At 45.5% G+C, this 27567-nt stretch overlaps 1 protein-coding gene across 1 annotated transcript in view; it reads right to left on the bottom strand.

Moving 5' to 3' along the window:
* LOC118089962 (protein EFR3 homolog A) overlaps positions 1-27567 on the bottom strand; it is a 52446-nt gene that overhangs the window by 19382 nt on the left and 5497 nt on the right. The window contains exons 2-12 of the mRNA XM_060277540.1: positions 21693-21745; positions 15131-15207; positions 14604-14731; positions 13640-13790; positions 10329-10450; positions 9202-9351; positions 8895-9032; positions 6339-6417; positions 5905-6040; positions 2862-3020; positions 1297-1411 (exon numbers count right to left, since the gene is read on the bottom strand). Coding sequence (XP_060133523.1) covers positions 1297-1411; positions 2862-3020; positions 5905-6040; positions 6339-6417; positions 8895-9032; positions 9202-9351; positions 10329-10450; positions 13640-13790; positions 14604-14731; positions 15131-15207; positions 21693-21702 — 1265 coding nt within the window. The 5' untranslated portion in view covers positions 21703-21745. The remainder of the gene's footprint in view (positions 1-1296; positions 1412-2861; positions 3021-5904; positions 6041-6338; positions 6418-8894; positions 9033-9201; positions 9352-10328; positions 10451-13639; positions 13791-14603; positions 14732-15130; positions 15208-21692; positions 21746-27567) is intronic.

Consider the following 27567-nt stretch of genomic DNA (forward strand, 5'->3'; position numbering starts at 1 on the left):
CCAGGAGTCAACTCCAAGAGAGGAGAGGCACGTCACAGATATCATTCGCTTACATTCCTGCTGAGTTCATTACGGCAGGTGTAATATCTCATTCTTAACCTCCTGCTATGATTCATTACCGGCAACCGCTTCCTGCCCACTGATACCTGGAGTGACAGAACGCCCTGGAGGCCCATTCCTGCCATACTAGCGCTGAGATACACAAGGACCACCTGATCAGTCACATGTGCAAACTCAGGGATGCTGCAAACACTACAGCTCCCTACATGCCATGGGAAGGAGTCAGAAAAGGCAACAAGTAAGGGGAAGAATGACTTATAGGCATGCATCTTGCAAATTCCCTGAGACCTCCTTCGCCATTCCTGCATGACTGTTCTGGTTCTTGGGGAAATTCTGCAGGAAGCCCGTAGGGAAAGGCAGGACCAGAGACAATCCTCAGTGAATTAAGACCTCATGGGCTTGTGAGCCATGTTCATCTGATTCTGTCACCCTCAGGTCACCTCCTCTCTTAAACAATCTCACACATTCTCCTTATACAGGCAGCCACCCCTTGAGTCTGGAACTCCAAGACCTGTAGGCTACGCCGTGCCACATCTCTCCCTGCTTTTGGAATTATTTTTTCCCTGGGAGGCCTTTGGATCAACCGTAATCCTCATTCCCACACCTGAAACAAATGCTTAGTATGTGCATACAGGGAAAAAACAATCAATTGCAGATACTTAATTATTCTTAATTATTTTTAATTAATTAATAATTATTTTTAATTAATTAATAATTATTTTTAATTAATTAATAATTAATAATTATTTTTAATTAATAATTATTTTTAATTAATAATTAATAATTATTTTTAATTAATAATTAAATAATAATTCTTAATTGTTTTTAATTAATAATTAAAAATATATTTCTCCCTGGAAAAGACCCTGATGTTGGGAAAGATGGAGGGCACAAGGAGAAGGGGACGACAGAGGACGAGATGGTTGGACAGTGTTCTCGAAGCCACCAACATGAGTTTGACCAAACTGTGGGAGGCAGTGGAAGACAGGAATGCCTGGCGTGCTATGGTTCATGGGGTCACGAAGAGTCGGACACGACTAAACGACTAAACAACAACAACAATTATTATTTTATTTATAGCTAATTGTATCCCTAAGGGTTCACACCAAGGGATCATCCTCCCTCAGAGCCAGTGGAATTGCAAAGACAGCAGGAACCGCAAAAGGCAGGCCACAGTTTTAAGAGCATCAGCTCTGCCGCCAGAGTTCTGGAACAAGCAAGAGGAAAAACACAAACCCCAGCTGGGTGGTGTCCACGATCTGAGATGCCGACCCAAACACAGGGACTTTCCCCATAACGAACATCATTATTTCGGAGCGCTGGTAATCTGGGAGATTGCTGCCAAAGAAACCTATGGAACGGAAAAGGGAAGGATGAGGCAACGCTGGGCCATCTGCTCATAAAACAGAGAAGGCCGGGAAATTCAAGGATTAAATCTGAGTCCACATCACCGTCTTCCTCCCACCAGATCTTCTGAAATAACGACTGTCTTGTGTTAACAAATCTGAGTCGCTGGTCTGGTTTGGACAATCTCCCCCAGTTTATGAAGCTGGGAACGAGAGTCTGGCTCAAGCATTCCTCCCCTCCCATGTGGGCCTCAGAGCACTTCACTCCAGTGTTCCCTGATGTCCAAACTGGGAAATTCTGCCTTAAATGTTGGTCAGTCTTGACATTAAGACAGTCATTAGGTCTGAGTTTCCTGGTGTGGGGTGTAATAGGCAGCTCTGGCTTAAACAAAACCAGAAATGAAGCGTTGGAGCCAGCATGTGGCTGGGGAGGAAGAGAATAAGCTGAGAAAGATCACCCAGACCAGGCCAGCTCCCCTTGTGGTTTTCAAATTTTTTATTATTTTATAAAAACATCTAATAAAAACAAAACACTAGAAATAACAAAACAACAACAACAAAACATACAAAATTTCATATTCTTAACCTCTTATCTACTCATTGTACTGCGACTTCCTCGGATCCTCCTTACTGCGATTCACTGCTAATCCACTTTAGCAATTTCTACTTCATAATCCTTTTATCCTTATATAAATTGTACTTATTCTTAATTCCAAACAAAACCATTATCTATCGTATTTCATATTTTCCTTTACCACCAAGCCAGATCTTAAACTACAGCATTGTATATACCTCAAAATCCATTTCTTACTATTTAATTACAATACTATTCTTCTTCAGATAAACTTTAAAATTCTTCCAATCTTCTTCCACCGATTTTTCTCCCTGGTCGCAAAGCCTCCCGGTGAGATCAGCTAATTCCATATATTCCATCATTTCCATCTGCCACTCTTCCACCGTCGGTATTTCAAGTGTTTTCCAATATTTTGCTATCAAAATTCTAGCTGCTGTTGTGGCATATAAAAAGAATGTGATGTCCTTTTGGGGTATTTCATTCCTGACTATCCCCAATAGAAAGGCCTCTGGTTTCTTTATAAAAGTGGAAGAGTGGCAGATGTGGTTCTCTTCTGAGAGGTCTCTTGGAAAGGCTGGGTTTATTCTGAGCCCCACAAATGTCTGTTATTCCCAAGGTGAACTGACCCAATTTCTCAAAACAGAACAGAAGCACTGAACTGTGTCCCATCTTGGTAGAAAGTCCTTCTAAGCACTTTGCAACATGAAACCAGTGTGCTGGCTGATGTCGCAGCTACAGTCCTTGTGGTGAGGACCTGGATATGTAAGGCCTGGATTCGAAAGCTCAGCTCCATCATGAAGCTCTCCCCCCAAAAAATACAACACAGGATTTCATTTTTTTGCTAACATACACCCACTAAGGCGAATATCTGACTGACTCACCAATAGTTTGAATGATGGCATTCTGGACAATCTTTTCATCGCTCTCCTTCGTGCGGCTGTTGAGGCTACCTTTGCCATCAGAGTCTTGGCCCAGCTCAAAATCCACACTCAGGCTCAAGTGCTTCAGCAGTGTGTTAAACACCTCGAGGACAGTCGGGCCTGTGCAAAGGACGACAAACACACCAGAAGCAAAGGCTATTTAGTTATCATCCAAATATCCAAGGGCAGTTAACAATAAAATAACCATAAAGGTAAAGGTAAAGGGACCCCTGACCATTAGGTCCAGTCGTGACCGACTCTGGGGTTGCACGCTCATCTCGCATTAGTGGCCAAGGGAGCCGGCGTATAGCTTCCAGGTCATGTGGCCAGCATGACAAAGCCGCTTCTGGTGAACCAGAGCAGCGCACGGAAACGCCGTTTACCTTCCCGCTGTAGCGGTACCTATTTATCTACTTGCATTTTGACGTGCTTTTGAACTGCTAGGTTGGCAGGAGCTGGGACCGAGCAACGGGAGCTCACCCCGTCACAGGGATTCAAACCACTGACCTTCTGATCAGCAAGCCCTAGGCTCAGTGGTTTAACCCACAGCGCCACCTGGGTCACTAAAATAACCATAAATCATATAATAAAAATTGAGAAATACATAAAGTCCATATACAGAACATGATGATGATAATACCCCGCCCACTCTTGGCCGCTTCCAGCGAAATATGTGAACTGTATGACAGACTCCAAAACATCAGGTAAATGTTTTGATGTTTTACCTGACATCAATATCCATGTGCAGCTTCCCTATCAGAGTATAGAATCATAGAGTTGGAAGGGACCCTGAAGGTCCTCTAGTCCAACCCCGTTGGACTAGATTCTGCAGCAGTATTTGAAAAACACCCTTTATCATGTTCTAACAGGTGTCTGTGAGCCCCTCTATGCATGCCTGTATACCCACAGCATTCCGCTTCATGTGTGAGGCCACCGCTCTCTTCTTAACCGGGCCAGGATGCAGACAGTTGTGATCGGGGAGCACAAACAGTATCCAGCCTCAAGGTGCCATCAAACACATTTCCCTCTGCCGTTGACCAGGCCAGGCACCTTATCTGCACAGCTATCTGCACAGCTCAGCGTTGGCCAGTCTAGTCTAGGGTCTTGCTTTGAGATGGGGGGGTTGAGAGGTGGCCTGAAGTGCGTGTTTTCCCCTGCTCCCCTAATCTTTTTGCAACTGGAAATGCCACTGAAGAATGCAAAGCCAGAGCCCCTTACCGATGAGCTATGATGGGGCTATGAGGAGAACCCAGCTGCCAGGAGGAACTGCCTCCAGATTTGGTGAGGGTTTCTAAAATCATAGAATCATAGAATCATAGAGTTGGAAGAGACCACAAGGGCCATCCAGTCCAACCCCCTGCCAAGCAGGAAACACCATCAAAGCATTCTTGACATATGCCTGTCAAGCCTCTGCTTAAAGACCTTCAAAGAAGGAGACTCCACCACACTCCTTGGTAGCAAATTCCACTGCCGAACAGCTCTTACTGTCAGGAAGTTCTGCATGCATGCAGCAGCAGACTTGGGTAATGTGGTGTCCTGTGCAAGGCCTAAAATCTGACTCCTTCCCTCCCGCCAAGCCCCCCCACACACACTGCCCTCCCAAAGCAAGGTAAACAAGTTGCAGGGGCTTTGGGAAAGAGGCACGAGGCTCTGACGGGGTCCTAGAGATCTCTCATCTCCTCCCCAAAAGCTGGGAAAGCACTTACAAGGTTTGGGAAGGAGGTGGGAGGAGTTTAGGACCCTGTCAGAGCATCGCACCCCCTTCCCAAACCCCTGCGCCCTTGGCTCAGTGCCCAGCGTGTGCGCACTGCTTGCACATCTCTAAATCCGCCCCATGCAAGTTTCAAAGTACAAATTCCATGATAAAGATGCCAGCGCCCACATGTGGAGCAAAACATGATGTCTGGCCAGGAAGTTCTAGGGCTTTAGGACGAGGACACTCTGCACCTCTTACTCCTCATTAAGTTTAGACTCCAGAGCCACAAAAAAAAATAATCAAACAACAAAATCAGTTTGTCACAACAAGTTAGCACCAGAGTCAAAAGACCAACAAACCAGCAATCTGTCACACCAGGTTTATGACAGCAGGAAGGCTAGAGAAGAGAGGCTTGAAAGAATTTCCGTTTTGGAAAAAGCTGAATTAAAAACACCCACCAACTGGGAAAAAAAACAATGTGCAGAAGTCAACAACAGAAAGACAACGAGGAGAATCCACAGGGTGCATCTTCTGCAACATTGGGCATCCTTACCATCTGGGTATCCTGTGGCCCCCACGTCTTCAACGCAGTGAGCTTGACACCAGGCTCCATCGCAAGGACTCCCTTCCCGAGACTCCATTTATCACACACACAAATATCCTGGCATTCGCTCACCCTCTTCCCCAAGGCCACTCGTCCCTCCTGCTTCACAATCGCACTGAGACTCCTGTCTTTGCTCTGAGAGCCCGAGGCTTCCTGCCAGGTCTACTGCCACTTGCCTTCTCTCTCCCTCTCTCTCTGCGCCCACAGATCCTGCATTTTATCTGCAGACCAATTAGCAGCAATTAGTCCTTGCACGTGGGTCACACCTCTGTTTACTGGAGCTACTTCCGGTCACAGCTCTTTGAAAGGCATAAATTAACATTAGCACACATGCCCCAAGGCTGCCAAAAGGAGATTCTGAGAATATGATTTTTAATAGAATAAAATAATAAAATTAATAATGATGATGATAATAATAATAATAATAATAATAAAAACAACAACAATATACCACCCTTCATCCATAGATCTCTGGGCGGTGGACATCATTAAAAAACAAATCAAAAACACAAAATACATAATAAAAACAAGGGAAAAACCAAAAACTCCAATAATCTACTGTTCTTCTACTGGGGGAGAAAAGTAGATATATGAGGAGGGAAAACAGAATTAGACATGGCACTATCTATTGCACATTTCCATAACCAACTAGCCCTTCCAAAAACTCCCAGGTTTTTAAGCCATCCTGAATTAGCCAGTCTCACCAATGGATCCTTTAGCAGCAATCGCCACTGCCTCCAAAAGGACCTGGATGATACCGGCTCGAACTCTGGGAGAGTCTCGTTTGCAGCAATCAAGGTGCCCCAGGATTTCCTGTATCACGTGATGAGAATACTGCGCCTGGGAAGATGGAAGGAAACAGCAAAAGCTCGTTATAGCCCTTCAAAATTACAGCTATGACTCCGGAGTTGACCTTTCTAACTGATAATACCAAGGCACATTCACACAACACTCGAGTTGGGTGCTTCAGAGAACCCAGTGGATAAGCCATGCTATATTATACTGTAAAGAGGCGTTTGAATAGAAGTGAGAGATGACAGAGTTTGAAGGTTAAAGAGTCTGCTGGTTCCATCCCTAACTTCCTCCTTTGTCTTAATTGGTTATTGCTGACTATGAAATAGAAACAGGGTAAACATACCTGTATGGAGTACATGATGATTTTGAAGCAGTGGACAGCAAATTCATTGGGGTCCCACAGTCTGTGATGGTCTAAATGTCTGTTAAAAACAAGCCATTATTAAGCACCTGTAGCAATTTCAACATTTAACAATGGGCTTCTTCGGATGACAAATCCTAGTTTGGCTGTCGTGTTACTCTGAGAAGCAGCAGCTGGCTTGAATAAGCAACCACTGTATTTAAAGGAATTGGGACATTCTGGAACGAGGGGTGAACTTTTAGGGATGTTTCCCCAGGTGCATTTTTGTACAGATGTCCAAATACAAAACATGTGCTTAGTTGTTTTTGTTTTTTAAGTAATAATTAGAAATTATATAAGATTTAGAGTTTACTACGGATGATATGTAAAGAATCGCAGAAGGAGGAGGAATGAGGAAGTCAATAGATTAGTAATAAGGGTCATAAGTTAGAATTTTTGTTTTTGTATTTTTTGTATTTTTACTTGTATTGTTGTATTTTTTGTATTTTGTATTTTTTTGTGTTTTGTATTTTTGTATGTTTTGCTGTTTGTGAAAATCTTTAATAAATATATTACAAAAACAACAACAACATGTTCTTAGTGTGAAGAGCTATGAGGGGTGCATGATTATGTAAATCGCAGGTTCCCCCTTCAAAATACTCCTACAAAGTGACCAAGAAAGGGTCGAGGCTGCACATTAGAAGGGGCAAATCACAAACTATTTGCCCTTTGTAACTGATGCGAGCAAAGAAGATTGTCGAATGTCAAACTATGTAAAGACTCCTGGCTGATGAGTAACCTCCAGATCATCACTTGCATGCCAGGGATTTTAAAGATGGTGACTTGGAACGTAGGATCCTGTTTCAACCAAGAAGCTTTCTCTTCCAGGGATTATCTCCACCCTCTTCCCTCTTTTTGCTGTTGCTTCCCCATTCTATCCAGGAGGAAAGGGCTCCTGCCACATAGTCCTCAGCCCAAGAAAAGCACGGAAGCGCAACAGCCACTGGCTGTTCCAGAGTATCCTCCGTCCTCTGCTGTGCGGATGCAAGGAGTATTAAGCAGCAAATGGCTGTACCAAATGTCGCTGCACTATCTGGCTTGCTGGTTGGAATTTCAACCAGCAAGGATTATGAGCGAGCAAAACTTGATGTATTCAAATGAGGAGCACGGGCAGGTCTGTATAGGAGGAAGGGGGGGGATCCCATATAATCACATACAGCATTGCTTATTGAAGCTGAAGGTGGGGGGGATTTAAGTGGAAATGCACTGTATCCTGCACACATAGGGCCATCCTATTTTTATCCTGATATTAATCCAGGAAGGCAGGTTAGGCAACCTGCTCAGAGCCAACCTGAATGAGGACTGGACACAGTCAAAGTCCATACTCTGCCCACTACACCAAGCTGCTTTTTGTTCTTTTGGATAAGAACACCTTCAGGATTGGCTTTTGGCTCATGGGACACAGACATATTATTTATTATTTATACCCCGCCCATCTGGCCGGGTTTCCCCCACCACTCTGGGCGGCCTCCAACAAATAGCAAAATACATTAAAATATCACAAATTAAAAACTTCCCTAAACAGGGCTGCCTCTAGGTGTTTTCTAAATGTCAGGTAGTTGTTAATCTCCTTGACCTCCGATGTGAGGGCGTTCCACAGGGCGGGCGCCACTACCGAAAAGGCCCTCTGCCTGGTTCCCTGTAGCTTTGCTTCTTGCAGTGAGGGAACCGCCAGAAGGCCCTCGGCGCTGGATCTCAGTGTCCGGGCTAAACAATGGGGGTGGAGATGCTCCTTCAGGTATACAGGACAGTTATATACAGTGCTTGTTTTCTTTAAAAAAAGTTTAGGGGTACTCTCATTTTCCTACTCATATTGAAATACCGCCCCTCAATGAGGCCAAACCTATTAGATTCACAAAATGTTTAAGGGTATGCGTCCCCCTGCATCCCCCCCCCCCAAAAAGCACTGGTTATATAGCAATATGGAAGATCAGAACAGCTGAGAGAAACAGTGTTCTCAGGACTTTTCGGCAGCCAAAGCAAAACCAGCCTTGAGGGAGTTTTGCCAACTATTTCAAAGGCATTTCCTGCCCCCAAGAAACTCTTAGAAGATTCGGCAGATTTCCAACACAACCCTCTCAGACCTTAGAATTGGCAGGAGAGACCCCGTTGTGTGCTGCTGCTGCCATTGGCTGTTGCCCAGTCGGCACTGACCCATGACAGGGCCTTTTCGGTGGTGGTTCCTCATTTGTGAAAAGCCCTCCCTGGTGTGGTGCACCTGTGGTCCTCACCATTAACATTGAAGGGAAAGGAAAAAACATTTCTCTTTACTCAGGCATTTGATGGCTGAAAGATACTGTTCCTGCCAACCTTTAAATCACAAGCTGCAGGGGTATATGGTTGCTTTTAATTGTTTTTAAGTTTGTTTTGATTGTTGTTGTATTGATTTAACATTACATTGTTACATTACATTTAACATTAGCATTGCTGCCCCAGGCTCCTTAGGAAGGAAGGGCAGGGTAAAAATGTACTTAAGTACATAAGTAAACAGATGCTTACGCAAAGACTGGTCTCACAGCATTATTCATGTTCCCATAGGTAGCGCGGCCCAGCAGCTCCCTGAAGCAATTCTCAGCCAGCACAGCTGGGTTCTCCTCTTTATCGCCTCCTGTTGGAGAGGAGGGTGGCCCAATCCGGCTGCAAAAACAGGCACACACACTTGGATAGGTTTGCCAGGCTTTGACATTGTGCTCCACTGCCATGACAGAAGACGCAGCCACAGCACCTCCTGTCCACACCCAACCCACCCCCTCCTCCTCAGGGCCAGCAAAGGGCCCAGCCCCCCCCCCCCGAGAGACGGGCATACCTGTCGACATCTTCAATCTTCTGCATGTTATAAAGCAGCGAGGGAACAATCTTGTCCATATGCTGGGGCTCCCATATGGTGGCTCGGAGCTCATCGTTTACGGTTTTGCGAACCACCCCCTGGATGCCCCTGATCCCAGCAATTCGGATCCTGGCACAATAAACAATGGCATTTTCATAGAAGGGAAAGCTGCAGGATCCCTGCATGTTAGCTGTGATCCCTGAATTGCAGGGGGTTTGAGTAGGGGACCCTTGGGCGTCCCTTCCAACTCTACAGTTCTATGGAAGATGGAAAGCCCAGAGGCTAAGCCCAAAGGCAGCAGGGGTAGCCAATCTGATTACTGAGACCCAGGAGCAAGTACCTCTATGCAGGCATATATACTTGATGAAGACACATGAGGAGGACATAAAGGTCCAGGTTCAAGCATATAAAAACAGGAGCCAGCATGACTTTTTCTTTTCTTTTGCCCTGTTTCACCCTAACCTCATTCAACGAATGATGGACATACCTGCCCCTGGCAAGGAAAGCCATTTTCTATGCCAGTTTCATCCTTCCTGCCATGCTTCTAGTGCCCCAGCCACCTTCTGTGTTTCTTTAAAGTGCTGATTTATGAATATACATTTAAACAATCAAACAGCATTTGTTCTTACAAAAAAAAACCCCAAAAAACCAGTCCACCAGCACTCTCCACATCCTCTTTAGCTTCCAACTGGCAGAATGTTCCCTCTAACAATTCAATGCTCAGAGAGATTAAAAACATGATGAATACATTTTCCAGAGCAAAGTGGCTCAGGTTATTATTTACTTATGTTTGCCCCCACCCCTAGGGTAACAGCCCATCTCAGATGACTATCATTTGGGTATTGAGCTTCATGGACTCCTGGATACTTGGTTTAAGCTACAAGAGCATTTTGGTTTGGCAGAGGCTTCCCCGGCAAGCCTCAGCAGAAAGACTCGATACTCTCTGAAAAGGGCATATGAATTAAACTCCACTGACGGTGCTTGGCAGAGCATGAATGGAGGGAAGATGCTGGGCTTTGCCATCGCAGAGATTCTCAGTAGCCTGGAAATTTAGAGAGCAGATACCGGAAAGTGCTCCCATCCCTTCGTCGCACATTGTTACTTACTCGTCCCGTATTTCCGGGTCATTGTGGCAGGAGTGACACATGCCACTGAAGCGAGACACAAAGAAGTCATAGCGGCGGTGATAGGAAGGCGTGTCCTCCTCAATGTTTGCAAATTTGACAAACTGCAGAAGAGGAAGGAGAAACGGAGAGGATTCAACAGCTTCAAAGCAATCAGAAAGTTGGCATCACCCAGCCCCAAAATGCTGCAATCCCCCAGCCACAGTTGAAATTATCCAGAAAGTAGCACCATTCATAGTTTATTGCATGCAGTGGGTGGAAACACAGCAAAATCATGTCTGTTATTCATCCATCTTTTTTTCTAAGCATTTCTGATGGTTGGACAGTGTTCTTGAAGCTACGAACATGAGTTTGACCAAACTGTGGGAGGCAGTGCAAGACAGGAGTGCCTGGCGTGCTATGGTCCATGGGGTCACGAAGAGTCGGACACGACTAAATGACTGAACAACAACATCCCTTACATCATCATCATCATCATCCCCTTTCTTTGGTGGGGAAAGAGGTCGGGTGCAAAGCTTCCCAGGAGGGCAATCCTCTCTTCATACACCCCAAATCTTCAGGGCACCGGCAGCAAAAGGCACAGATCTCAATCCCACAGAGCAAAGCAGCCGCTTGTCTTTAAAAAACCCCAGGTCTTTCCCCCCTGGCAAACCTTTCTTCCAATGTGGCGAGACCTGGTATTTTTACCACATCAGGACAACTCTCTAGAAATGCTCCAGGACCTGGTAAATAGTATGCAACAGGGAGTGTGCTGAACAAGCTTGATTTTCCAAAAAACCACCAGGTTAATAATTTGATAGCCTGCTGTTGCTGCTGAATCCAGTATGCTAGGGCAAATGTTGGGATGTTACCCAGTAGTTCCTATCTATTTTGGGGACCCTTCTCTAATTGCCTCACCTCTGGAGCTCAGGCACTTAGCAATGGGGCAATTCCTGTGGTTGCACCTCTATCTATGAAGTAGCCTCTTCAGATACGTCCCCTGGACACATTGTAGAAGCAAATCACTTCTGTGCGCCCAGGCTTTTAATAAGTAGTGTGGTCATTTTTTGAAAAGCTGCCTTGAAATGTTACTGGTTTGTTTGTAGCACCTTTGCTGTTTTGGGCTCTATTCTGCTGTGTTATTGATTTGGTATGTTGGTTTTATTGGGTTTTAAATGAGGTTTTGTGTTGTTTGGGAAGCTCCTTGTACATTTTGTTGAAATCGAAAGAGAGGATGCAAATATTTTAAATGCATAAAAGTAACCCAAGGCAGACCTGCAGCATCCCTGATACAGCACTCGAGCTGAACCAACCTGGGCTCACAAGACCCTTATCCTCACATCGGTCCTGTTTACTTAGCTGTCGGGTGTCCCTATCCTCGGACCAGGCCTGACTCTCAAAACTTTCTTGACTCCGTTTCAGCTACTCCTAGGCTTGCTGCAATACACTCCTAACACTTTGGAGACTGGATTCTGTTACTGTGAAACGGTATCAGAGGCAGAACAGTCGAGAGTGCAAAAGCAGAAGGCACTCAGGGCTCATCACTAATGCAGCGGTGATGACGAGGGAACAGAATATCTTTCACTCGGAAGATAAAGGGCAAGCTAAGCTTCTATTTAAAGGCTTGAACAGATCTGCTGGAGAAATATAAAGAGTGCATTTCTAGCCCTGTCAGGTGGCACAGAAAAGTCTCAAAGACAAGCAAGCAAAGAATATTAATGGAGCATCAGATGGGCAGGAGGAAAAGGGTCTTCTCAGTCCTCTAGGTGCCAGGCCAGTCAAAGGGAAACCTACACCTCCTGCAGGCTTTCCCAGCAGCCAACTCACACCATCCACAAGAACCATGGCCAGAGGGAAGGGTTTCTTTCTTCCTAACCTGTGTCTCCGAGGGAGTCATTGATCAGGGCCTGCCGTAATCCACCTGATGTTTGGGATGTTTCTTATTCCCCCTTCATAGAATCATACAGTTGGAAGAGACCACAGTCCAACCCCCTGCCAAGCAGGAAACACCATCAAAGCATTCTTGGCATATGCCTGTCAAGCCTCTGCTTAAAGACCTCCAAAGAAGGAGACTCCACCACACTCCTTGGCAGCAAATTCCACTGCCGAACAGCTCTTACTGTCAGGAAGTTCTTCCTAATGATTAGGTGGAATCTTCTTTCTTGAAGTTTGAATCCATTGCTCCGTGTCCGCTTCTCTGGAGCAGCAGAAAACAACCTTTCTCCCTCCTCTATATGACATCCTTTTATATATTTGAACATGGCTATCATAACATAACATTAACCCTCTCTTCTCCAGGCTAAACATACCCAGCTCCCTAAGCCGTTCCTCATAAGGCATCGTTTTCAGGCCTTTGACCATTTTGGTTGCCCTCCTCTGGACACATTCCAGCTTGTCAGTATCCTTCTTGAACAGTGCTGCCCAGAACTGGACACAGTACTCCAGGTGAGGTCTGACCAGAGCAGAATACAGTGGTACTATTACTTCCCTAGATCTAGATGCTATACTCCTATTGATGCAGCCCAGAACTGCATTGGCTTTTTTAGCTGCTGCATCACACTGCTGACTCATGTCAAGTTTGTGGTCTACCAAGACTCCTAGATCCTTTTCACATGTACTGCTCTCAAGCCAGGTGTCTCCCATCCTGTATTTGTGCCTTTCATTTTTTTTGCCCAAGGGTTTACATTACTCCTTGTTAAAATTCATCTTGTTTGCTTTGGCCCAGTTCTCTAATCTGTTAAGGTCATTTTGAAGTGTGATCCTGTCCTCTGGGGTATTAGCCACCCCTCCCAATTTGGTGTCACCTGCAAACTTGCTTAGGATGCCCTAACAAAACTAAATAGCCAGATTAAAACTGAGGGTGAAATCAATCCACCCCTAAATTAAAGGATGCTTACGTTAGCAGTTCTTTAAAAGTTTGAGGAAACAGAAATGTTTTTGCCTGGTGCCTAAATGACAGAGGGGGGCCTCGAAGGGGAGATCTCCCAAAAGTGAGGAGCCACCACAGAAAAGGCTCTGTCTCCAGTAATCACCCACTTCAATTTTAAGAGGGACATGATCCATTTCATGGTATGCAGTCAGGGGCGGGGGAGGCTCAGGGACGACATTTGGCTAGTCAGAATCATAACCAGGGAAGAAGGTACGCAGCCTTGCAAGCTTGGTCACACAACCAGGGGTTTGGAAGTAATTGCATTCCCCTCTGGCTCTTCCTAGCCATATCTTCTGCGCAGCTCCCCAAAGGCCATGCCAGGGCAACTAAACTGACTCCAGACCGTGGCAGAACCAAGTGGGGCACCCAAGGAGTGTTCACTCACCGAGTTGGTTCCCAGGACTTGCAGCCTCGGTTCTCCGGACTCCAGTAGCTTGGCCACCATGTGAAGGAAGCTCTCCACAAACGGCTTGATGCTTTGAGAATGGCAAGCCATGAGCAGCTGGTCTAGGGCTTCCATGGCAATGAAGACATACCTGCATGCAAAAAGGTGAGCACAGGCTTGCTAGGAAAGCCCACAAACCTTTCTACTAGCTGGCCTGCACAGATATTATCTGCTACAGTGGTACCTCGGTTTATGAACACAATTGGTTCCGGAAGTCTGTTCATAAACCGAAGCGTTCATAAACCGAAGCAAACTTTTCAATTGAAAGTAATGGAAAGTGGATTAATCCGTTCTAGACAATGAAAAAAAAACCTAAAGCAGCAAATTAACGGAGCGCTTCCGTGGCTGCAACCCAGTCGCGGAAGCGCTCCCCGGCCTCTGGGAGGCATCGGAACGAAGTCCCAGCTCCGATGCCTTCGCGGAGGCCAGGGAGCGCTTCCATGTCTGCAACCCAGTCGCGGAAGCGCTCCCCGGCCTCCCCGAAGGTATCGGACGCCCCGGTGTCTTTGGGGAGGTTTGGCCTTCGCTCTGATGCCTTCGGGGAGGCCGGGCTTTCGCTCCGGGCCTCCAGGAGCCATCGGAGCGAAGGCCCGGCCTCCCCGAAGGCATCGGACGCTCAGTAGGCCTTGGGCACCTTGGTTTACTAACTTCCGGGTTAGGAGTGTTCGTAAACCGAAAATTCGTAAACCGAGGTGTTCGTAAACTGAGGTACCACTGTATTGATATTCTGTGGCAAACTGAAAGCTCAAGAGCGGGGGCGGGGGGAGCCACCCTCTTCCCATTTACAAACATCACACAGCCTCCTTGCTTGGGGTGATTCTCATTTGCCACAGGAAAGGAGGCCAGTACTGGCAGGGGGGAAATGAGAAGCAAGATTTGAAGTGGGTGTCAGCAGAAGTCTTACCCACAGCGGTGTCGGACAACATCTCTGCTGAGCCTCTCTGCTAAATAGGCACCGATCCGGTCAAGCTTCTCAGGAGCAGAGACGGCATAGAAGGTCAGCTTCTCCATATCTGCTTTGACCAGGCCATCCTGCGCAGGTGAGAGTTCAAGGGAACAACTTTAAATTCAAATGGTTTGCATTGTACAAGCTGGTATTTACTGCAGTTCATTTTATGAGACTTATGAGGCTAGTCCAAGCAAAGCATACATTTTAAACTACCGGTATATTGTGTGAAACTCATACAACGTGTGCGGCTGTATCCAGGCCCACAACTAGTGCCATCTTACTGAGCAGTCGACTTCGCATCATCACAACCTGGGTGATTTCACAATGCTGAAGTGGCCAGCTGGCCAACCTTACCAAGATAACATCTTTAAACAAAAGCCAAAAATAAAAATAAAATAATGCCTGGACACAAAAACCTCAAAACTCCATACAACCCCTCCCCCCACCCCAAATTAAAACACAGACTGCAAGGGCTCACTTACTTTTGGATCTTCGGGGAATATGTTATCTACCAGGCGTTTGTAACGGGGGCGCAAGGCAGAACAGCAGCAGCAGACTCCTGGGGAAAAAACCACAATTGCAATGAGAACCAAACTCTGTGGAGATGGGGCCCCTTTTTTTCAAAATGGAATCTCCACTCGCAATGACACCCACATCCACAATTCACAGGTTCAGGTACATGCACACTTTTGTGAGAAAGTGTCCCCACAGATGTGGTGGGTTCAGGAATTTTAACAATGGTTTTAATAGTGGGGACAGCAGCAACTGGAAGCACAAGCTGAATGAAGGGCAGCAGTGAAAACTGGCTCCTCTCCAGAGTCATCCTAGACCAGGCATAGGCAAACTCGGCCCTCCAGATGTTTTGAGATTACAATTCCCATCATCCCTGACCACTGGTCCTGTTAGCTAGGGAATATGGGAGTTGTAGTCCCAAAACATCTGGGGGGGGGGCGAGTTTGCCTATGCCTCATGAACATTGGGGGGGGGGGGAGCTGTGCAGCTTTAAGCCAGTTTTAGATCACAAGATACACCTTGGCAGACAATGGACTTTAAGATGCTTATAGATGTGGTGACTTTTAAGCCCACATATAATTATGTACGTGTTACAATCTAGTCTCTGCCGTAAAAAAAAGCAGCATGCACATACAGAAGTTATTACAGTAGCTTGTGCACAGAAAATTTTTATATTACTTATTTATTTTTATTAAATTTGCGTTCTGCCCTTCCTCTGTAGATCTCAGGGCGGTTCACAGCATAAAAGCACAAGACAAAAACACAAAATCAAAGCACAGCAAGGAGATCTGAAGCCTACACAAAATTTGGGGACATCCTTTGAAATCAAAGGAGTGGTTTCACATGCTCCCAAAACCACACTCAGTTTGGAAAGATGGGTAGAAAGTGTATCCAATTCACTAGCAGAAAAAAATGCAAGATATTCATTTCCCCCATATATATATATATATATATATATATATATATATATATATATGGAGCATGCAAGGGAAAGATCTGCACAAAGTAAAAACAGCTGAATTGAACTTAAGGCTGCAGCTGCCTGGGACTAAGCTCTGCTCTGCTCTGCTCTATGGGTCTTACATCATTATTATGCTAATATATCTATATCCCTCCTTTCTCCCAAGTTGGAATTCATCTGCGTAAAAAGCCTGCTCAGGACTCATCTGTAAAGGGGTCTTTCCCTGGCAAGCTACATTCAAAGCCTGGAGATAGAGCCAAACTCTAGTCTGTGATCCCTTCAACTGATTGTGGAGGATCTTGAATATATGGGTGGACTTACTGTACATGAAAACAGCCAAAGATACGCTCTTGGTCCCAAGGTAGCAGCACTGTAATATCTAACTTCTGGGTTCTTCAAACTGATCACCAATGGCACAGTGGTAAATTCTGAAGTGCAGGAACTCATCGTGGAAGCGGCCACAGCCACATTCCCAAAGAGAGTCCAAAAACATAGCAGCTACATTGCCCGGCAGCATCAGCATCTAGCAGAGGGACCCAATGGGGATGCCTTCCTGATGGTGATGGACTACAGCTCCCATCATCCCCAGCCAACACCGTCAGTGGTTAGAGATGATAGGCGCTGTAGTCCAAGAACATGGACACTCTGCTGGTTGTCCTTGCTATAAAGCAAAATCCCAGCTCATTAGGATAAGTTCGACTGCAACCCAAGGCAGAGTTTCTTGAGAATAAGCTGCACTGCAGAGGTTCAGCTTGCAAAATCCACCAAGAAGCTCGGGACCTGTTTGATTTGGCAGGGAGGCAGGCCAGGGCCTTCTCTGTGGCAGCCCCTAAGTTATAGAGCTCGGTTCCTGCACACTAGCAGACTATGTAAACTATGTTGAATATTGCTTTCGGAAATGGGAAAGAGTGGGGTATGAGCCGGATCAAACTAGAGACGTAGTCTAGCACGAGGGTGGGGAACCCATTTTCCACCTGTGGGCCACATTCCGTTTTAGGCAACCTTTTGGGGGCCACGTGCCTTTGATGGGCGGGGCTGGAGACGAAAGCGGGCACAGCAGTGCAGGTAAGCTTCACTTCCATTCTGCAGGCAAGTTTCTACTACGCTCCCTCACCCCACCCCTCTCCATCCTGGCAAGAGAGGTATTCTGGGAGTTCAAGGACACAAACCAGCCCAGCAAAAGCACTGGGGAGCATTCCAAGGGCCAGGCAGAAAGGTTAGGAGGGCCACCTCTGGCCTGAGGTTCCCCATCCCTGATCTAGAACATCTCACTCAAGAATTCAGAAATGTTAATTTTAAAGTGCACACTTGTCATTTCCTGTATGTAGTTGCCTTCCCTCTCCTCCTTTGCAAATTCCTTCCTTCTGTCTAATATGGGGCAAGCAGCATTAGCTTCCAACTGGTCAAATCCCCAAGATTTCAGCACACAGAGCAGTTACACTCGATCAAACCAAGAAAACCGCTATGCTACCATGCAAGGAGGCAGCAACGCCAATGTTAAGTGTATACAGTTATGGTACATGCCAGCAACTGGTCCACACAGTAAGAACAGACTTATATACCTGGAGAATATGTATCTGGGGAGACATATGTAGGGAAACAAGCAAAAAGCAGCTTAGAATTATATCTGCAGTAAAATCAACAGCACAGTTTACTCCATGTTTGAACAAGAGGGTCATGTTAACATCTCTCTTCACACTGCCGCCCCCCTTTCAACTAAGAAATAACCCAGTGGGTTTGCTCAAATACTGAACTGCATGCATTGAAGATATTAAGAAGAGAAAGAGGACGGTTTGAATATACAGATGTTTTTTCAAACTTTCAAGAGAAAGCAATGCTCCTTCTCAGCAAAATAACAAAACAGGGGCAAGGGAGGGAGGGGGAAGAGAAGGCGCTCTGAAGAATTCACCCACCAAGGCACACGCATGGGCCTGGTTCCCATTCAGGATTGTAGTCATAGGACTTATCTTGCTCAGCCACAGGAACTGCCACGTACGTCTTCATCCTGTTCCCTCCTGGCAGTTCTGCAGTCCCACCTTTCTTTAGCTGCCCCCTCTACACCTTCCCGGCTCTCTCCTGCCCAGGCTCGGCAATGTCAAATTCAGGTACAGGCAGCACACACTTATCTAGCTAGCCCTGCACGTGACCGAAGCGCCAAGGGACCCTGTACATGAGAACCCAACGTATCCAATTGCACCAGCAACGCCAAGCTCTGGAAATGAAAGAGCGCGCCTGGCCCCACACGGCCGGGGTCAGTGCACCTGACATGCATGTAACTTAGCCTAGCCACCTTGTAATGAGACACACAAATGGAGAAAGGACATTTCTCCATTGTCCTTTGGAAGGACATTGTCCTAAGAAGAAGATAAGTCTATTAGTTACAGCTGAATAAGTGTAGGGTAAAAGGAGAAAGGAAATAAACTCTCTCAAAATACTACCCATAAAAAAACCACTGCATTAACATTTGCAGAAATAAAGCTAATACGGTTCTGTGCAGCAATAAATGTCATTCAGACGGGTACACACTGTAACCCAGCCACCCACATTGGTGCAGAGGGCTGGGTGTTTAATGCGGCTAGGAGGACAGGCATCAAATAGCACACCGGACTAGATAGCAGCCTGTTCCTGCTGCTGCTGCTGCAGCTTCTGTACAATAACCTTTCAGGTACCTGAGATTGCTCTCTTGAGGAACGTTAAGATTAAGGGATGGCATGATAGCAACCTTCAGGTATCTGAAGGGAACAGACTTGCTCTCTGTTGCTCGAGAGGACAAGCCTAGAACCAATGAATAAAAACCATGGGGAAGCTGAACATTAGGAGAGACTTTTAAATGCCAAGACCTATATTGCAGAAGAAGAATGGACCATCTGGGGCAGTGTGAGGCTCTTATAGACTCTTAGAACTGTAGAGTTGGAATGGACCCAAGGGCCATCTAGCCCAGGCATCCCTAAACAGCGGCCCTCCAGATGTTTTGGCCTACAACTCCCATGATCCCTAGCTAACAGGCCCAGTGGTCAGGGATGGTGGGAATTGTAGTCCAAAACATCTGGAGGGCTGAAGTTTGGGGATGCCTGATCTAGCCCAATTCCCCTTCTTTGCTGGCAGTATTTAAGCAGAAGCTAGGCAGCCATGGGTCAGGGATGCTATACAGTGGTACCTCGACTTACGAAGACGATCCGTTCCGCGGCCGTCTTCATAAGTCGAGGTTTTCAGTTCTGAAAGCGCCGCTTCGGCACATGCATGAAGCACAATTTCTCACTTCTGCGCATGTGCCGTGCGCGAGAAAAGACTTCCGGGGGTTGTCGACTTCGGAAGTCGAAACCTTCGGAAGTCGAAGCATTCGGATGTCAAGGTATGACTGTAGTTTATCCTGGACTAGACACCCCCCTCTCTTCCAAAACAATGACTCTATGAAAAGTTGTAACAACTGAGTAACCTTGCAGAATAGCGCAGCCAGTTAAAAAAAACATGATTAAAATATACTGGCATTTGGGGGTGTTTTTGAACTGCGGGGCCTCAGACACCCACCAAGAATTATGAGTTGGGGCCATATAACCTTTCTCCTCCTCTGGTTCCATCATGATTATTACTACAACCTATTGTAGTCGAGACCAGTAATGTACTGCTTTGTTGCATTCACAGGCTTTCAATACTCCTGAACCAAGAGACCTAGACTGAATGCTCATCCTACACGTTTTTAAAAATGGACTACTGCAATGTACTACACATGGGGCTGCCCTTGAAGATGGTCCAGAGGCTGCAATAAGTGCAAAATGCTGATAGACTGAACTCTGCACTGTTTGCCTATTGGCCACCATAACCAATTCAAGGAGGTTCTCCCTTACTGTCCCCCAGCCTAGGTTTTGAGATCTGCTGGGAAGGCTCTGCTCATAGTGTCACCAATGGCCAAGGTTAACCAGGAGGTGGTGCTGAGCAGGGCCTTCTCAGTTAAGGCCCCGCTTCTTATGGAACGAAGCTGTGATCAGATTCTCTCCCATATTGGTGACATCGCCTAAAACCACATTTAATTTTGCTAGCATTTGGTGCCTAACTGTACAGTGTATCAAGAGAGGTCTTGATGCTGTCTTCAGTGTTTGAATTGCTTAATTATAATTTTTATACACACACACATACATACATGTGAGAATATGGTTTTGAATGGTTTGAATTGTTGTTGGCCTCCCTGGCTCCATTTGGAGGAAGGCAAGAGTATAAACATAAACAGCAAATAAATAACTAAATCTGTTTGAAGATCATTTCTGATACAGTTTTAGAGAAAGCGAAAGAGCTCACCACTTCCATGCAAGCAACCTCCAAATGCTATTAGCCCTAAGCTTGACATTCACTTTAGCAGCCCGCCAACGCTCCAGAAGTACAGAACATTTCTTCCGTAACGTTGCATCTGCTGTGTAGTCAATGTCATGTCGCTGTTTGTTATGTTGAAAGAGCTCCTTCTCTTCCTAGCCTGAGTGACGCTGATCAACTGCTGCACTCAATAAAAGGAATACATTGTTCACACTTGAAAAGCGTATGGTACTTTAAGAGGATCTCTCTCTCTCTCTCTCTCTCTCTCTAATCCATTGTCAAGGGCAGCCAAGACACAACGCCAGCTACAGAAGGAAAGGCTGCGGTACTCATGTGCACACACAAAAGTATGAGAAATATTGAAATCAAAGGCCATTGTATTTCACTAGTTCTGCAAGAAGGATCAAGGCTTCTCTCACACAAAGCATCTTAGAAATATCTGAATAGAAAAGTATTGATGTTTCTAAGTCACTGAACAAGGTGTTTTTAAAAAGGGCGTCACACTTGAAAATGAACGGTCTGTCTTTTAAAGAGAGGTAACCTTTTTTTCTCCCTAGACCAGAGCTTTTGAATAACTTAGATTTTTTTTTTTAAAAAAAACTTTAAACAGGGATAAAGACTGATTTTTTTTAAAAGGGAGATATATCCAGGCATACAAAAAATAAAGATGCACAAGAATACAAATAGCTGAGCTACTTGCCCATCTTGGCCAGTAATCACTACAATGGATTTCCCATTTCTGTGCATGTTTTAATTATAGCAGCCACATCTAAAGACTGCATGATTGTGAACCTCAGTACTAACTGCACACCAGTTATTTTCTTCATCAAGCTTTCGTTTCAATTGTGGGAATATATATTTCTTGACCTTTCTATGATGAATGTCTTTATTAAAAAAAAGTTAGCCAGATTTTACCGATAAGTGTCCATTTTATTTTCCACTAAGTATTTAAATAGCAGTTTTAGCTCTGCACTGGAGGGAGCTCCACTTTGACTGCTACATTTGCAGAGCAGCTTAAGACTCAAGCCCTCTAACTGCTAGGAGTATTCACAACAGCAGTTAAAATCCAGGCAGTTAATAGATTTCTGGATAGCAATGAGCACGTCTGTTACAACGTCTGAAGCCAGAGCTCCACGTTCAAAGATGCATCACACCTGCCACATTTTGTTTCTGCTTTTCTTTTTCAGAAGAGATTTCCTCCTAAGGACCGAATCTCAAATTCTCAGTGCAAGCGCCTTACATTTTCAACAGGTTGCCATACTTACTGCCAGGCATTGTGGATGTGAAGCTCGGCTTCTATTTTCCACCATGTGATAAACTGCAAGAGAAAAAAGAAAGTCGTCACGTCAGAGCCACTGACTTGGTGCAGCTGATGCTCTTAACAGGCTTACAACTAACTCCCGCTAAACAGTGGAGAGGGAGTAAGATTCCATTGACGACAGCGCATGGAGCTAAGCGGTCAGCCCCCAGAGACAACCCATCCAGCCCCTAGTCTTGTTCACAAGCAATGCCGGATTTACGTATAAGCTAAACAAGCTATAGCTTAGGGCCCCACTCTCTTGCCCCCCCAAAAAAATCACTACTGTATTAATATAGAATCATAGAATCATAGAGTTGGAAGAGACCACAAGGGCCATCCAGTCCAACCCCCTGCCAAGCAGGAAACACCATCAAAGCATTCTTGACATATGCCTGTCAAGCCTATGCTTAAAGACCTCCAAAGAAGGAGACTCCACCACACTCCTTGGTAGCAAATTCCACTGCCGAACAGCTCTTACTGTCAGGAAGTTCTTCCTAATGTTCAGGTGGAATCTTCTTTCTTGAAGTTTGAATCCATACAATATACTTAATTGTATTTCAGTTCCACAATTACTTTGATAAAATACATATTTTGTTATGTGCAAATGGCTTGAGATACCTATGAGGTCCATAAATGACCACATAGCATATATTCAACACAAAAACCAGTGACAATTTGTTGTTGACAAAGGACAGCTGGACATAAAAAGGGCCCCATTACCTTCAGTAGCTTAGGGCCTCGTCAAACCTAAATCCGGCCCTGTTCACAAGCCTCACATGGCATTGCCACTGACAATAACCACTCCACTGCCTGAAAAAAAAACCTAACAGAGCAAACAGTGCAGCTGTACTGCCTGGCCTGGGGACTTTTGCCAATGTCAAGTGGTCCACCACTTAATGGATAAGCCAGTCTTGCTTTAAAGATGAAGAAAAGGAAGCAGGGGAAACCACAGCAAGCACTTCTGAGCTGCCCTGCTCCATTCCTTGCCTGGCTCCGTCCTGCTGCACTGAATGCATACTTTTAAAGGCAGTTTTCTTCTTGCCAACCTTCAGTGTTTGGAATTACCGTACTACAAATTACATATCTATCTTAATTTATCAACCAAAGCCGAGAGGAACTTGTCCGAGGCTGCGCAACAGATCCACAGTGGAGCTGGGACTTGAACCCATATCCCCCCAATCCAATTATGGATACAGAGATGAGTCTGAGAAGGTGAAAGAACACCCACCCGCCCCAGACAAAACATCTCCTTAGCCAGAAAAGGGGTTGAGCCAGATGGAGTACTGTTGCCCTTCATAGCTCTCTCTTCTTTCCCATCAATTGCAGGAGCAGAAAGGTTGTGGTCCAAGGCAAACGTCGTCCCACTGGACTTGGCGAGATTTATTTCCCAGGAAATAAATTTGTTTTATTTATGAAAATTTATACCCTGCCCATCAGTCAGAATTCCCATTCGGAAACAAGGCAGATCTTTCAAAGCAGCATGAAGATATAAAATGAAGGCCAGAACAAAACAGATCAGCAAGAGCCAAAAGCCTGGGGAAATATAAAAGTCTTCGCCCAGCTCCAGAAAGACATCAGAGTAGGCACTGGAGAAATCCTCTATTGGGAGAGCATTTCAAAATTGGGGTGTCACTGCTAAAAAGGCCCTTTCCCCTGACAACTAACCACTGCCCCCAGGTGATAGGGAACCTGGAGAAGAGGTCCTCTCCGATCATCCAGGAGTTAATATTTAGATCTTACATTGATGGCCCTTTCTGTCTTGGAGGAGCTCAGAGCAGCTCCCCTTGGGCTGCCAGGCTGTCTTTCCACCCAGGCTGTTCGCAGGGCCAAACCTGCTTAGCTTCTGAACGAAGGTGTGCCATGTGCCTCCAGACCTTTCGACAGGCGGAGTCCGATACACAATTACATGAGAACAACTCCCACTGGATTTAATAGCATTCTCTCCCCCAAGTAAACATGCCTAAGATCACAGGGTAGGCGGCAGAAGTCTTAAACAGGCTCCACTCTATCAGAAAAGAGAAACTGCCCATGTTTAGGGTACCACCGTCCAACTCCTAGATATAAGGCCAAATAATTCTGCGCTGCATCAATAGGAGTATAGCGTCTAGATCAAGGGAAGTAGTAGTACCACTGTATTCTCTTCTGGTCAGACCTCACCTGGAGAACTGTGTCCAGTTCTGGGCACCACAGTTCAAGAAGGATACTGACAAGCTGGAACGTGTCCAGAGGGGGGCAACCAAAATGGTCAAAGGCCTGGAAACGATGCCTTATGAGGAACGGCTTAGGGAGCTGGGTATGTTTAGCCTGGAGAAGAGAAGGTTAAGGGGTGGTATGATAGCCATGTTCAAATATATAAAAGGATGTCATATAGAAGAGGGTGAAAGGTTCGACAGTGGAATTTGCTGCCCAGGAGTGTGACGGAGTCTCCTTCTTTGGAGGTCTTTAAGCAGAGGCTTGACAGCCATATGTCAAGAATGCTTTGATAGTGTTTCCTGCTTGGCAGGGGGTTGGACTGGATGGCCCTTGTGGTCTCTTCCAACTCTATGATTCTAATTTAGTAAGCTTAACGCTATTAAATTTGGTTATTAATACATTTTAGCTTAGGGTCTTCTAGAGCAACTGCATACACGCCAGAGTTCAGTGGTGCAAACATTTCTAAATCTTGCCTTGGGGAAGCTTTCAAGTAGAGAAATAGGATGCACTTCAAGTGGATGCTTCCCTTTTCTGACCGAGCCCCAATGAAATGGAAAAGAGCTGAGCAAGTGCACAACCACAGCTTTTCTGAAGCTCCTGATAGCCACAGGGGAGTTGGCGCAGAACTCCGAGGTGAATTATGCCTTAGTTTTCTATACAGGAACTATGTTTTCTGCATCCCTCACAATCAACATGCATCCCCTGTGACATTCCTTTCTTAATGTGATCTTGTACAGAGCTCAAGAAGGCAGGGGATGGACAGACCGAGAGATACCCATCTGCATATTCCATTGTTTTTAACCTCTGTCAGAGCAGCAATATTTTAAAGAATTTTTTAAACTCTGCCTTTATGTTTGGGGCAACCGGCAACAGCACATGGTCAAGCTAGCTAGCTCATTTTACGTATGTTCGTAGCTTTTTTACCCTTTGAGGCAAAACCGAAAAGATAATTGGCTCTTTGCGCAACTGTGGGAACAGGGCATGTGTACAGAAGCAAAGGAACACAACAGAGGAAGCGAAACTATGCCTGTGGGTGGTGTCAATTTTGTAACAGCTTCCCTGGATCGCCAGGCTTTTATGGGTACACTTCTGATGTCTGTCTATGAGCAGCGTGGCTTTAATTAATGCCTCTGATTTCGTGATCGGCCATACCATAATCAAAATTCAATCTTAATGAATGTCCAAAAAAAAGCCATGAACATACGTAAAATGAGCTAGCTAGCTCGACCATGTGTTGTTGCTGATTCCCCCAAACATAAAGGCAGAGTTAAAACATTTCTTTAAAATATTGCTGCTCTGACGGAGGTTGTTGAAATATCAACAACCTCAGATATGCAGATGACACAACCTTGATGGCAGAAAGTGAGGAGGAATTAAAGAACCTTTTAATGAGGGTGAAAGAGGAGAGTGCAAAATATGGTCTGAAGCTCAACATCAAAAAAACCAAGATCATGGCCACTGGTCCCATCACCTCCTGGCAAATAGAAGGGGAAGAAATGGAGGCAGTGAGAGATTTTACTTTCTTGGGCTCCTTGATCACTGCAGATGGTGACAGCAGTCACGAAATTAAAAGACGCCTGCTTCTTGGGAGAAAAGCAATGACAAACCTAGACAGCATCTTAAAAAGCAGAGACATCACCTTGCCTACAAAGGTCCGTATAGTTAAAGCTATGGTTTTCCCAGTAGTGATGTATGGAAGTGAGAGCTGGACCATAAAGAAGGCTGATCGCCGAAGAATTGATGCTTTTGAATTATGGTGCTGGAGGAGACTCTTGAGAGTCCCATGGACTGCAAGAAGATCAAACCTATCCATTCTGAAGGAAATCAGCCCTGAGTGCTCCCTGGAAGGACAGATCCTGAAGCTGAGGCTCCAATACTTTGGCCACCTCATGAGAAGAGAAGAATCCTTGGAAAAGACCCTGATGTTGGGAAAGATGGAGGGCGCTAGGAGAAGGGGACGACAGAGGACGAGATGTTTGGACAGTGTTCTCGAAGCTACGAACATGAGTTTGACCAAACTGCGGGAGGCAGTGCAAGACAGGAGTGCCTGGCGTGCTATGGTCCATGGGGTCACGAAGAGTCGGACACGACTAAACGACTAAACAACAACAACGACAGAGGTTAAAAACAAGGGGAAATGCAGCTGGGTATCTCTCAGGCCACATCTTGCCTTGCACAAAAATAAGTGGGATGGAGTACAGTATTGCGGGAATGGAGCAGAATGTGAAGGACAGAGGACACGCTAAGGTGCATGAAACAAAACCTGCCGTACAACAAGTTCTATTACTAGAAGCAAAATAACATTATCAAATGCATGTCCTCTTTTTCCAAGGATTTGACAGGGCAGTGTACACTCGATTATATAATTTTATCCTCACAACAGCCCTGCTAAGTCAGTTAGGCTGAGACATAAAGAAACCAGATGGGGAGTATTCAGTGGTGCTTCATCTACTGCTGGCCTTTCAAAGATCCATTTTGCAGGCAAAACAAAATGAACATGTGTGAGAAGGACATGCAACCACGTGGGCAGGAAGCAGAAGATTTTAATATCCACGCAATAGCTAATAACTTGAGCTGTTAATTTCTGGGAGCTTCTGTTTGAGAATCCTAGAACTGATACTCAGATGGACTGAAGTAGATAAGGGATTTTATGGCTCAGCAGCATTCTAGGCCATAGGGCACCTTGTACGAGAGTGTTACGACAAGCAGTTGTTCTGATGATCTGAAATCCAGCCCAGTGCTCAATGCTGGGGCTCATGTTTCCCACCACATGGGTGCGATGCAGCAGACTCCCTCGTCAGGTACGCATGTTCTGGAGCATTTAAACCAGGCACCCCCAAACTGCGGCCCTCCAGATGCTTTGGCCTACAACTCCCATGATCCCTAGCTAACAGGACCAGTGGTTGGGGGAGATGGGAATTGTAGTCCAAAACAGCTGGAGGGCCGAAGTTTGGGGATGCCTGATTTAAACCAAATCTGCATTCAAGCTACATCTGCTCTCCTTTAGCCTGTAAATGTTTCTTACAGAGTGGCTAAATACAGTTTTGGAACCAAAAGGTTGGAATCTGATGCAACTGTGAGGATTCTGCTGCTCTGGTGATCCCAACATACATTTATTTTTCACTGCGGAGTGACAGAAAAGAACTAACTGAATGAAACAGTCAGAAGGGAAGCCAACAGTTCATGTCCCTTAACATACGGATGCCTCATATGGTACCCAGGAAAGCGTGTCGCCAGTTCCCCATCTTCACTCAGAGACAGGATCTAAATTGCACAGGCTAATGGACAGTTGGAGTTGGGACTCTGGGGGTCAGGATTCACCCCAGTGCTACTGTAACGTTACATAACAGGCTTACAAAACTGTCTTAACAGCAAGCGGGGGGGGGGGGGAAGACTGTGGTTTTAAATTGTCTAAAGACCTCTACATATTCATTATTACAGAGGTGCAATCTGCTATCTACCCAGACAGACAGCTGACTGGAAAACTACACTTTCCACTCTACTTGCTACAAAACAAAACTATATTATTTTAGGAAAGGCGAAGCCATATGCATCATCACCTCATATGTAGTATACAGAGCAGTCTGTGTGACTTAACCTATATATCAGCCATGCTTTTAACTGGCTTTCCATCCAATTATGGTTTT

This window comes from Zootoca vivipara, chromosome 8, assembly GCF_963506605.1.
Source record: "Zootoca vivipara chromosome 8, rZooViv1.1, whole genome shotgun sequence".
Taxonomy (NCBI): domain Eukaryota; kingdom Metazoa; phylum Chordata; class Lepidosauria; order Squamata; family Lacertidae; genus Zootoca; species Zootoca vivipara.